A 12213-nucleotide genomic window follows, 5' to 3' on the forward strand; every position below is an offset into this window, starting at 1 on the left:
TTTTGCTGCTGTGTCTTGGTTTATTAGAAATCTTCCTCCTCTGATGTCCCCACAACCCCACCGCCATAATCTTCCAATACAGTGGTGGTTAAAAGAACTGAGGGAGCTCTTACAGGCACTCATCTAGAATGCTCACCTATGCCAGCCCTTTCTACTCCATTCTTAAAGCCCATACACACGATAAAACTTTTCGACAACAACGGTCTGACGGACGTGTTTTAATCGGACAATCTGACTGTCTGTATCGGACAATTGTTGTCGGAATTTCCACGGACAAATGTTCGCTGTGCATGCTCTCAAACTGTCCGACAACAAATGTCCAATGGAGTATCATCTGATCGTGTGTACACAAGTCCATCGGACTAAAATCCTAAGTACAAACACGCATGCTCAGAACCAATGCTAAACAGCAGACAACAATAGCAGAGGTTGCCCAAAGAGCTGAAAAACCACGCGATTTGGTGAATGTTGGCTAAAAATGTTCTGCCGTGTGTATGCAGAACAAGTTCACGGCCAATGCCCTTCGGACCAAAATCCATGGAAAAGTCTGATGGAAGTCCGATTGTGTGTATGAGGCTTTAGAAGCCATAGCTAAAGCTATGAATGAAATGTGATCTATGAATGGAGGATGGATGGATGATTGAAAGGTCTGCCCCCTCTATTCAAAGACCCTGTTTCATTCATAGAAGCTGTAGTATAGCTTTATAAATGGGGTGGAATGAAAGAGTGGGTAAAGTTGGGCAGTCTCGATAAGAACTTGTCAAAAGTGCCTCAGTTCTATTAACCCCCACTAGACATAGGCCAAACATCCCCTTCTTCGTTTAGCAGCAGAACTCCCGAACAGGGGAAATGTTCAAACCTGAACAGCAAACCCTATTGAAGTCTATGTGAGCTGAACAAGAAAAACCAAAAGTGCCCATTTTGAAGGCTTATAGGCAAGTATTTGGCAATAATAGAGGTATGGGGGTCTGGGTACTGCTCTTGGGGACATGTATCAATGCTAAAAATGTTTCTAAAAGTGATATTTTTTTTTCAGGTATACCGTAGTGCTTTTAATTATGCTTAAAGTGCAACAATAAAAATGAAAAATTCCTTTAAATATAGTGCCTGGGGGTCCCCTTAGTCTGCCTGTAAAGTGGTGCATCTGTAGCATATAGAGTCAAATCCCATTTAAAATGACTTGCAGTTACAATTGCCGTAGCTCGGCTATTAGAAAAAAAGAAACAGCGTGGGGTCCCCCCCAAAATCTATACCAGACCCTTATCCGGGCATAGCCTGGCAGGTCAGGAAAGGGGTGGAATGAGCGAGTGCCCTGCCCCCGATCCATACCAGGCCACATGCCCTCAATATGGGGGGTGGGTGCTTTGCCCATGTTGATGGGGACAAGGGCCTCATCCCCACAACCATGGCCAGTGGTTGTGGGGGTTTGCGGATGGGGGACTTATCAGAAACTAGAAGCCCCTTTAACAAGGGGGTCCCCAGATCCCGCCCCCCCATGTGAATGAGTAGGGGTCATTCACCCATTCAACAAAAAAGTGTACAAAAAGTAATAAAAACACACACAGTTTTGGACAAATCCCCCGATTTAAACCATTGTCAATCATGCTACCCGCCGCACCGGAAAAAGAAAAAAAAAAGGCACCCGCCCACTATGAAGGCTGGCTGCCTACTGCAGGATCCGATGTTTGACGGTTTTTATATAGGTAAGGGGCGGGGCCACCTGGCTATGTCACCTGGTGGCACCTCCCCCTTGGGACATCACAGACTGGTGCATGCTGGCTCAGCAACGTCACAAGGGGCGGTGCCACCAGATTACGTTGCCAAGTGGCCCCACCCTTACCTGTATAAGAACTGTCAAAGCGCAGAGGAGGCATTCGGCGGGCAGCCACCCCAGAAGACAGAGCGTTTTTTTATTTTTTGGGTCGGTGGTGCAGCAGGCGGCCTGATTGAGGATGGATTCACATTGAGGGACACTGTTTTTTTATTTTTAATAAAGGATTTGTCAAGAACTTGTCTCCTGTTTTTATTTATTTTGTACACTTTTTTTGGTGGATGGATAGGGGTACTATGTACCCGATACTCATTGACATGGGGGGGGGGGGTCAGGATCTGGGGGCCCCCTTCAAAGGGGGCCTCCAGATTCCGATAAGACCGCAGACCCCCACAACCACTGATCACGGTTGTGGGGATGAGGCCCTTGTCCCCATCAACACAAAGCACCCACCCCCCCATGTTGAGGACATGTGGCCTGGTATGGTTAAGGAGGGGAGGGGGCACTCGCTCATCCCCAGATTTCCTGCCCTGCCAGGCTGCAAGGCCGGATAAGGGTATGGATTTTGGGGGCATGGGGTTCCCCTTAAAATCCATACCAGACCCAAAGGGACTGGGGGAGGGCCCCGTTTTTTTCTTTATTTTTTCAATAGCTGGGTGTCGGCAATTGTAACTGCAAGTCATTTTAAATGGGATTTGATTTTTTTTTCTTTAGAAATGTCTGTTTCGCTTTACATTCTGGCTGTTTTTTTATTTAGCTGTTGGCGGGGGAAACCCATTGACAGCTGATGACCCATTGGTTGTTAAGGACACCATGGCCAGCTTCCTGGCCCCGTTCCTTAACAATCAGCTTACACTGTGCCCTGACAGGCATACCCACACAGAGATAATCAGGGACAGGGTTCTGCTGCTGCCAGATTACAGCCCTGGACCTGTGAATCACAACTTTAGCTAACTCCACTTATTGCATTACCTGTCAAAAGGACCACCTACAGCAGGATCCAGAGCATGGCAGCAACATCACAGGCCAGCCCCACCACTTCCATATGGGTACAGTCTCCAAGGCCTCTATAGGTTTTAAAAGATGGGGCTTTAGGGTAGAGTGAAGTCTGGAAGGAGTGAAGTCTTGAACAACATGCATGAACTTGAGAGGGTGGGCTTATCCTCTGGGCTCACCAGGTTGGAGTTAAAGGCCTGATCATGGGATAATACTGTATAGCTTACATCAGGTTTTTTACTACTTAAGTGTGATTACCACAATACCTGTCTTCCCCTGTATATTTGCCTTCTTTTATTCCTTATATGGGACCTATTGTCAAAAATATGGATTGAGGACTTGTTGAGTACAATCTGTCTTTTACTGTGTATATGGAATTGTACATTTATACCAACTGTTTGGATTGTTCATGTTACATTTCAGTAAAGGAAATTATTCTATAAGGATTCATGTTTCTGTGCGATTTGGCTTACGCCCTACATGTGCATCAAGTGGCTGTACTTAGGAACCTGTTTAGGCAAGACAGTCTAATTGTTGCAGGATTAGGATTAATTTAATCCACATCTTTTATAAGGGGGAGAAGAAAGCAGCAAGCTCTGGAGAAGGAGTGGTGGTGTAATAGTGGAGTGATTGGTCTGCAATGGTGGACAGTAGTCTTCCCTTGTCGCACCTCCTTTGCCCCTAAGCGGGGCTGGACTGGGACAAAAATTTGGCCCTGGACTTTATCATGACCGGCCACTTTAATTTTGAATGTCCCCAACAGCGCCCCCCTTACATCAGAGAGTCCCCATCAGAAGTCCCCTTCACATCAGAGTCCCCATCAGATGCCCTTTCACATCAGAGAGTCCCCATCAGAAGTCCCCTTCACATCAGAGTCCCCACCAGCAGTCCCCTTCACATCACAGTCCCCACCAGCAGTCCCCTTACATCAGAGAATCCCCACCAGAAGTCACCTTCACATCAGAGTCCCCACTAGCAGTCCCCTTCACATCAGAGTCCCCACCAGCAGTCTCCTTCACATCAGAGAGTCCCCACCAGCAGTCCCCTTACATCAGAGAGTCCCCACCAGCAGTCCCCTTACATCAGAGAATCCCCACCAGAAGTCACCTTCACATCAGAGTCCCCACCAGCAGTCCCCTTCACATCAGAGAGTCCCCACCAGCAGTCCCCTTACATCAGAGAGTCCCCATCAGAAGTCCCCTTCACATCAGAGAGTCCCCATCAGCAGCCCCCTTTACATAAGAGTCCCCACCAGCAGTCCCCTTCACATCAGAGAGTCCCCATCAGAAGTCCCTTCACATCAGAGTCCCTACTAGCAGTCCCCTTCACATCAGAGTCCCCATCAGAAGTCCCTTCACATCAGAGTCCCCATCAGAAGTCCCCTTCACATCAGAGAGTCCCCATCAGAAGTCCCCTTTACATCAGAGAGTCCCAATCAGAAGTCCCCTTCACATCAGAGTCCCCACCAGCAGTCCCCTTACATCAGAGAGTCCCCACCAGAAGTCCACTTCACATCAGAGAGTCCCCGTCAGAAGTCCCTTCACATTAGAGTCCCCACCAGAAGTCCCTTCACATCAGAGTCCCCATCAGAAGTCCCCTTCACATCAGAGAGTCCCCATCAGAAGTCCCCTTTATATCAGAGAGTCCCAATCAGAAGTCCCCTTCACATCAGAGTCCCCACCAGCAGTCCCCTTCACATCAGAGTCCCCACCAGCAGTCCCCTTCACATCAGAGTCCCCACCAGCAGTCCCCTTACATCAGAGAGTCCCCACCAGAAGTCCACTTCACATCAGAGAGTCCCCATCAGAAGTCCCTTCACATTAGAGTCCTCACCAGAAGTCCCTTCACATCAGAGAGTCCCCATCAGAAGTCCCCTTCACATCAGAGTCCCCATTAGAAGTCCCTGTCACATCAGAGAGTCCCCATCAGAAGTCCCCTTTACATCAGAGTCCCCATCAGAAGTCCCCTTCACATCAGAATCCCCACCAGCAGTCCCCTTCACATCAGAGAGTCTCCATCAGAAGCCCCTTCACATCAGAGTCCCCATCAGCATTCCCCTTCACATCAGAGTTCCCATCAGTAGTCCCCTTCACATCAGAGTCCCCACCAGCAGTCCCCTTCACATCAGAGTCCCCATCAGCTTCCCCTTCACATCAGAGTCCCCACCAGCAGTCCCCTTCACATCAGAGAGTCCCCATCAGCAGTCCCCTTCACATCAGAGAGTCCCCATCAGCAGTCCCCTTCACATCAGAGATTCCCCATCAGAAGTCCCCTTCACATCAGAGTCCCCACCAGAAGTCCCCCTCACATCAGAGAGTCCCCATCAGAAGTCCCCTTCACATCAGAGTCTCCACCAGCAGTCCCCTTCACATCAGAGAGTCCTCCCTCTCCTCCCCCTCCCACATGTACTCACCGTTTTGAAGACAGCTTCTCATTCCTCTCTCCATTAATGTGATGACAAGTGCTAAGGGGAGAGAGGAAGGAAAGTCTGCCGGCTGTCCATCTCCCCCTGCATGCTGGGGGGAGCATAACACCTAATGCTCTCTCCAGCAAGTGATGGAAGCAGCTCCTCCTGACAGGAGTGAAATCGCGATCACTCACTGTCAGAGAGGAGCGGCTCCAGGACCGCACCTGACTGGCCCACTGAGCCATTGGCCCACCGGGAAACTCCTGGTAGTCCCGATGGCCAGTCCATGCCTGCCCCTAAGTACTAGTGTTTTGGACCTCCTTGTGAATGCAGTCAAATGCCACATTGCACCTGCAACCATGTGTGTACTGAGGCCTTGGATGAGGTAAAAGTCTTCTCCTTCCCAGGCTTATCACCATCAGAGAAGCAGAACTGTGTGGTAGAACTGGTGGGGGTGAAAATCATCTGGATCTTGTCCATGAAAAGCTCAAGGATTGAAAAACTGGCTTGACAACTCCAGGTTACTGGAAGGCCTTATTCGGACCATTTCTTATACGTATGTAAATGCATTAAACAAGCAAACTAGATAAAAGTGGTCAGGGCTAACAGTTTAAATTGAAGGCATCATACACACGGGCATTATAAAAAACGAGCTGTAAAGTTAGTACCAACGCCAGGAAAAGAGCATGTGAAAAATGCGAGTCTATCAGCGTTTTGCATTGGAGTCAATCCTTGTTTAGCCGCGCTAGATTTCAGCAGCTTTTCTCTGCCTCTATTCAAAATCAATGGTTCCCTATGGGAGCCCATTAATTTGGATAGAAGTCGCACCAGAAGTCGGATCATGATGATCCGACTTTCAGTGCGACTTGTGTGCTGAGGATCTTGAAGTAAAACCCCCCGCCAAAAAAAAAAAAAAATATTGACGTGTGGTTCCCCCCCAAGATCCATACAAAGACCCTTATGTGAGCATGCAATCTGGCAGGTCAGGAAAGGGGGGGGGGGGCGAGTGAGGCCTCGTATCTTGTGACGTCACAATCCAGGGCATGATGGGGGCGGTGATGTCCCGGGGGCTGGGCCTCTGGATGACGTCAGCGGATGGCCCCGCCCCATGCCAATATGTCATGGCACACAGCGGACTGGCAGAGGGAGAAGACATCGCCGGAGGAGAGAGAACAGCCAGAGAGGGGAGAAGAAATAGGAAGAGACGCTGGATTTGCTTTAATAAAATACTTAAAAAAAAAACTGTGTACTGTGTTTATTTTTGACACTTTTTTAGGTGAATGGGTAGTGGTACAATGTATCCCATACTCATTCACATAGGTTGGGGGGCCGGGATCTGGGTGCCTCCCTTGTTAAAGGGGGCTTCCAGATTCTGATAAGCCCCAGCCGAAGACCCTGACAACCACTGGCCAGGGTTGTCTGGAAAAGGCCCTTGTCCTCATCAACATGTTGAGGGCATGTGGCCTGGTATGGTCCAGGAGGGGGGGAGAGGCACTCGCTCTCCCCCCTTTCCTGACCTGCCGGGCTGCATGCTTGGATAAGGGTCTGGTGTAGATTTTGGGGGGGACCCCCTTAAAATCCATACCAGACCGAAGGGGGGGGGGGGCCCAGGCCAATTTTTTTTTTCATTTTAGCAGGGTGTTCCCTTTCATGATCCTCGGCACACAAGTCGCACCGCAAGTCGGATCATCATGATCTGACTTCTGGTGCGACTTCTATTCAAATCAATGGGCTCCCATAGGGAACCATTGATTTTGAATAGAGGCAGAGAAATGCCTGACAAGGCTTAACGCTCTGTATACAGTGTTAAACCACGTTTAACAGCTTTTACCAGCGTCTGCTGGTCCTGGGGTTTTTTTTGGAGCTTAAAGCTGTAAAAAAAGCTCCAAAACACGGCTGTAAAAACGTCCATGTGTATGAGGCCCAGGGCTTTTTTTCAGGGAGAACTTGGTGGAACTCAGTTCCACCACCTCTGGCTCAGACCCTCTGCTCCCTGCCCACCACTATCACTTGTAAACACAAAAGTCCGGTTTCTGTGTTTACAAGTGACAGCTCTGCACTGTGTGTGTAATGCAATCCTGGTATTTAATGACCTTTAAGACCCCCAATACTGTTCATGAAATTTGACTGACCACACCCGCTATTTGATGTGATTTGGAGGGTGTGTGTAGGGGAGCAGTTTTGGGGGGGTCGTGGTTGAGTTCCAGCACCTATTGTGAAAAAAAGCCCTGATGAGGCCTAATACTGAATTAAAATAAAGCAACATGTAATTATGTGAGCAAGAAACTTTCCCTTTCAAGAAAAATGGTCTTTTACCTGGACCCATGCTGTCTCCTCTTTCCCCTTTTGGTCCTTGTGGTCCTGTCAATTATGAAACATATTTAATGAGAGAGTTAGTGAAGAAAACTGATAAAGTTCTATCTTTATATACTGAGTGCAGAACAAGGTCAAAATAAACTACATCCTACAAATATCCTTTAGTCGAAGATCTTTATTTTAACCAGAGTTGTCGATGACAGTGTAGCGGTGCCCCCGTGGGGTCGCTGAGTACAGTAGTTCCACATGTCACCCTGGCCAGCCTTCACCTCCAGTCAGACATTTCTAGACAGGGAACAGTCCATCAGCTTGTTTTTGTGGTTTTTATTTGAAGGGATTAAATTTGGAAGGGAAAAGGGGAACATGGGATGCCCAAGTAATTAATCATCTCAGGTGAACAAGGTATTTGGAATCTGAATTGGCAGTCTCTAAAGCTCCAACTCCTCCAGCACATCACTTCTGAGTGAACTCCACTTTCTCTACTGCGCAATGCTTGATTCCTGGTACAACTAGCACATGGCTAGGCCCCACTCTGAATAAGGCCTAGCAATTTAAGATCCACCATTTCCTGGAACGGGTACGCAGTCCCCTTTGATGTAGCAACCAATGACAATGAAAAAAAAGAGTACTTGTTGTGCTAGCTTTAACTTGGTGAACTACTGGTCCCAGTCAGTCCTGTGCAAGTCCCGCCAACCCTCCTGGCTGCAGCAACCTGCCTCGAATGCCAGTAACATCACAATCTCTCCCTCTGGCTTTACATCCAATCCTGGCATGTCTCTCCTAGATCTTCTCACTGTGCATGTCACTCACTGAACCCGGATGGATCCCTCCTGATGATTTGCCTGGCAATGTTCTCCGCTGTCCTTCTCCTGCTTCTGTTCAGGACACCCCTGATGTGGGTTGTATGAGAGGTCCCTTCACAGCTCCCGAGCTCCGGCCCAAGGTCACCCCCCCTACATAAGGGGCTCCCTCAAAGGCCCCGACAGCCTAACACTCCATCACTCAGTTCTTCCACCTGATAACTCTTCCCACAGCAGGCTGACCCTGAGTATATTTAGGAGGCCTGCCCCTGCCAATTCTAGCTGGGGATTGGTCAGGGCTCCCAGATACACTCCATGCCACTCCAATCCTTATCCCTGCCTCTTTTCCAGAACCTTCTAGAAACAGAGGGCGGTGCCAGAGACATGAAGTACATGTCAGTCACCTGCTGCTGCTCTGAAAAGACTCCCAGCCCCCAGATCAAAAACAAACAAGCTTGCCTAAATTTACCTGCACTGGCTGTAAAAAAACACAACTACCTCTAGCAACCTACCTACCTAAGCTACCTGTTGCTTTACTTTTCACTGATGAGTGTGTGAAGGTATCTAGGCAATCCTGTACCTACAGCCCAATAACTGTATGTAATGAAATGTCCCACACTCCGTTTGAGTGCTTTCATCATATACCACTTCCTCCCAGTCTGAACACAGACATCATATATTCCAACCGCTCACAAGCACAAAACAAGACGATACTTGTTTAGTTGCTGAACATGGACTGTTTATTAGAACCAAAATACAAGTCTTATATGCAGTTAAAGATGAGGTTCCTACTTCCTGCTCATATTACTCTAACAATACAACTGTAACCAGAAACCTAATTAACATGAGATAATTAACTAATCCCTTAATGCAGCCGATGTGACTCCGTGCCCTACTGAACGTTGTTATGATTAATCAGGATTTCAGTACAGGTCAGACTTGTCACCGAGCTTCACACAGTAGATTATACATTTTCATAAGTATAAACACAGGACACCTTCACATAATAGCAGGAGCTCCAGCAGGCGTCGGCCCGTCTCCTACATTGTACAGAGGCCAATGTGATCAGCTCTCTCAACTAGCATGTTGAGTTCAGAATCAAACAAACCAAGAATAGTCTTTACATATATCCTGGGAGATATTGTGGATAAATATTACTGTCCCATTTTAAGTAATCTAAGATATATTTTCTCAGTCACTATTTCTAATATGGCATATACAGGGTTCCCAGAGTCTGTGTGTCTTGGGGGACATGGACCTGAATCTAAAGTAACAACACCTCAAGGGTCCCCAGGCATACAGCTCACAAAGAGCAGCGTTCCCCCAAATGCCAGGGCCCATAATCGGTAGGCAAGAGGCCAGCATTCAGTCCCCTCCAAAAGCCTCTGTCCCAGGTGAGTCTGTCACACTGTATATCTGCAGTGGGCACTTTGGGGTGGACTGGACTGAGGCACAGGAATGAGGGGCCGTGAGCTTTCCATGAGTGTAGGGCCTGTTCTCCGCACAAGGTCACCCCAGAACACATGGCCCCTCTATCCATCATCACCTCAGAACCCTTTAAACTAGTGTCTATGGACTTCCTAATGGTGTCAGCCTTCCCATCCACGTTCCGCTATGTCTTGTTGTTTATAGACCACTTCTCGAAATCTGCAATAGTGGTGCTCACAAAGGACCAGACTGCTGTAACCACCGCTAAGGTGTTGTGGAATCATGTGGTTTAGCCCTATGAGTAACCCAAGCGCATCCTGTCAGACCAGGGCCCCAATTTGAAGTCCCATGTATTTTCAGAGTTGTGTTGATTAAGCAGAATTCGTAAGTCCCACATGCCCCCCTACCATCCACATGGCAATGGGGTCTGGGAACACTTTAATCACAAACTGTTGGGTATGCTATGGACCCTGTAGCATGGGGATCGAGACCACTGGCACCAGCACATAGGGAAACATTGTCTGGGCCTATAAGAGTACACCCCCTTCTTCCTCATGTTTGGACGTAATGAAAGGCTCTCCATGGACTTGCCCAACAAATGGGTGCAAGAGCAGTGGGAAAGGCTGAGAAAGGCTCAACAGCAGGTTCTTGAGCATTATCAGGAGGTGGCCGAGGAAGCCACCCTGGACCTGTTGCCACTGTAGCTGGGGGATGGAGTGCTAGTGAAAAACCCAATGTTATAAAGGGGGAGTAGACTGGAAACGTTGTGGGAGACCACCCCGTACCGGGTAGAGAAACAGCCATTCTCACTGCTCTAACTATTTAATGTGGTGTCTGAGGACCCTGAAGTCAACAGGATATGTCTCCACTAGAATCTGTGTATGGGGCGGAGACAGCTCCATTAAGCCCCCTACAGACTCACAGGATTTTAATCCTGTGAACATTCCGCCATTAAAGAGGTTCCAGTTGAGTGGTATCAGCCACCCATCGACGTGATCCCCACTGATCATCCCAGGTCTGAAGATGAAACTGCTGCCTCTTCTTTAGAAGATCACTCAGCAGAGGACTGGGAAAATTCTAGCAGTCCTGAGGAACTTGAAGACTCCTGTGAGGACACTAATGAGAGCCCAGGTGAGGGTACCCATGATAACCCCCAAGCATCTGAAGCTCCTGGGCAAGCTCAAGTAAATGACAATCCTGATGAGCTGGAGGATTCCAGCGAAGGTCGCTTGACCTATTTGGTCTAACCAGGGAGCAACTGCTGGCCAAATATTCTGTTGTATAACGTACTGCTTGTTGTTATTGTGTTCTCTTTGGTTAACCATCTGTGTTGAATCTCACTGTTTTATTGTGTTTTGTGAGAGGCGATGCCGAGGACTGCATCTGTCAAAGCTGGGAAGTGTAGGCAGGTGCAGATTGACCTTCTTACACAGGTGGCACTGTAGGGAGAGTGGAGGACAGGAGGAATAGCCATTCCTCATTTCTCTTCCATACGTGTCATTGGGTGGGCTGCTGTCAAATTGGAAACTGACACCCGGGCAACCTCTGTGGCCATCTTTAGTGAGGGCAAAACTTATAAAAAGCCCTACCTCACTGCCGTTGTGAGTGTGGCTAGGTTAAGGGACAGTTAACCTGCTTCACAGGGAGAGTGTTCCTAGCGTAGGGAAAGGTTCCAGGGGAATGACAGCACAGGGATCGTCATCAGAGCTCCTTGGGGAACTTCCCAGCAACCTGTGCTTACTGCATCTGGCTGCTCCCTGCACTAGGTGCTGTCAGCCTCTGTGCATCACTCTTTCTATGCAAGTCCCGCCTACTGCTGTGAGTGTTGCCACTTATTTCATACTGCTGGATAGACTCTGTTGCTGTATCTGGAATTGTCTGACAATATAACTTCGCATTTTCAACCACTGTGTGTGCCATGCCTTCCCTCTGGGTGCTTACCACCTGGGCCTTTCCCCACACCACAGCCTACATGGTTTAGAAACACATAATTAAAATATCCATGAGAAAACTAAGACATGCTTTTAGATTTGTTTTCATTTAAAGTCATACAAATCATTCATGTAAGCAGAGAGGGTTCCCCTTAGTGGGACAAGTTCCCAGTTACCTTGCTGCCCATTGTCTCCTCTTTCCCCTTTTGCTCCAGGTGATCCGGCAGTTCCTTGTAATCCAGGAGGACCTAATCAGTCAAAAAAGAATAAAAGCTAAAGTTTAATCTGCTTAGCATTTGACCCCTGTGGTTCCTCCTTTGCCCCCTTAAAAATGTGCTAATAAAGTTTTTAAATGCAGTTGTAACATTAAATAGAATAAAATTATATTTTTCTTAATTCAGATGTCAACAGTTAGGCAAATGTTTGCAATTAAACTGAATTTAAAGTTCAGAGTTCAGAATTTAGCCGAAGCCCCTGTGTCCCCTACTACTCCCTTTAGTCCTGTTGGCCCCTGCTCTAGGGTTGCCACCTTTTCTTCAAGTCAAACCCAAACACTTTAATGGC

The 12213-nt window shown here is 48.0% G+C and overlaps 1 protein-coding gene across 1 annotated transcript in view; it reads right to left on the reverse strand.

Annotated features, from left to right (window-relative positions):
• LOC141106423 (mannose-binding protein C-like) overlaps window positions 1–12213 on the reverse strand; it is a 52840-nt gene that overhangs the window by 6594 nt on the left and 34033 nt on the right. The window contains exons 3-4 of the mRNA XM_073597196.1: window positions 11826–11897; window positions 7491–7535 (exon numbers count right to left, since the gene is read on the reverse strand). Of these exons, the coding sequence (XP_073453297.1) occupies window positions 7491–7535; window positions 11826–11897 (117 nt within the window). The remainder of the gene's footprint in view (window positions 1–7490; window positions 7536–11825; window positions 11898–12213) is intronic.

This window comes from Aquarana catesbeiana, linkage group LG08, assembly GCF_042186555.1.
Source record: "Aquarana catesbeiana isolate 2022-GZ linkage group LG08, ASM4218655v1, whole genome shotgun sequence".
In the NCBI taxonomy this organism is placed as follows: domain Eukaryota; kingdom Metazoa; phylum Chordata; class Amphibia; order Anura; family Ranidae; genus Aquarana; species Aquarana catesbeiana.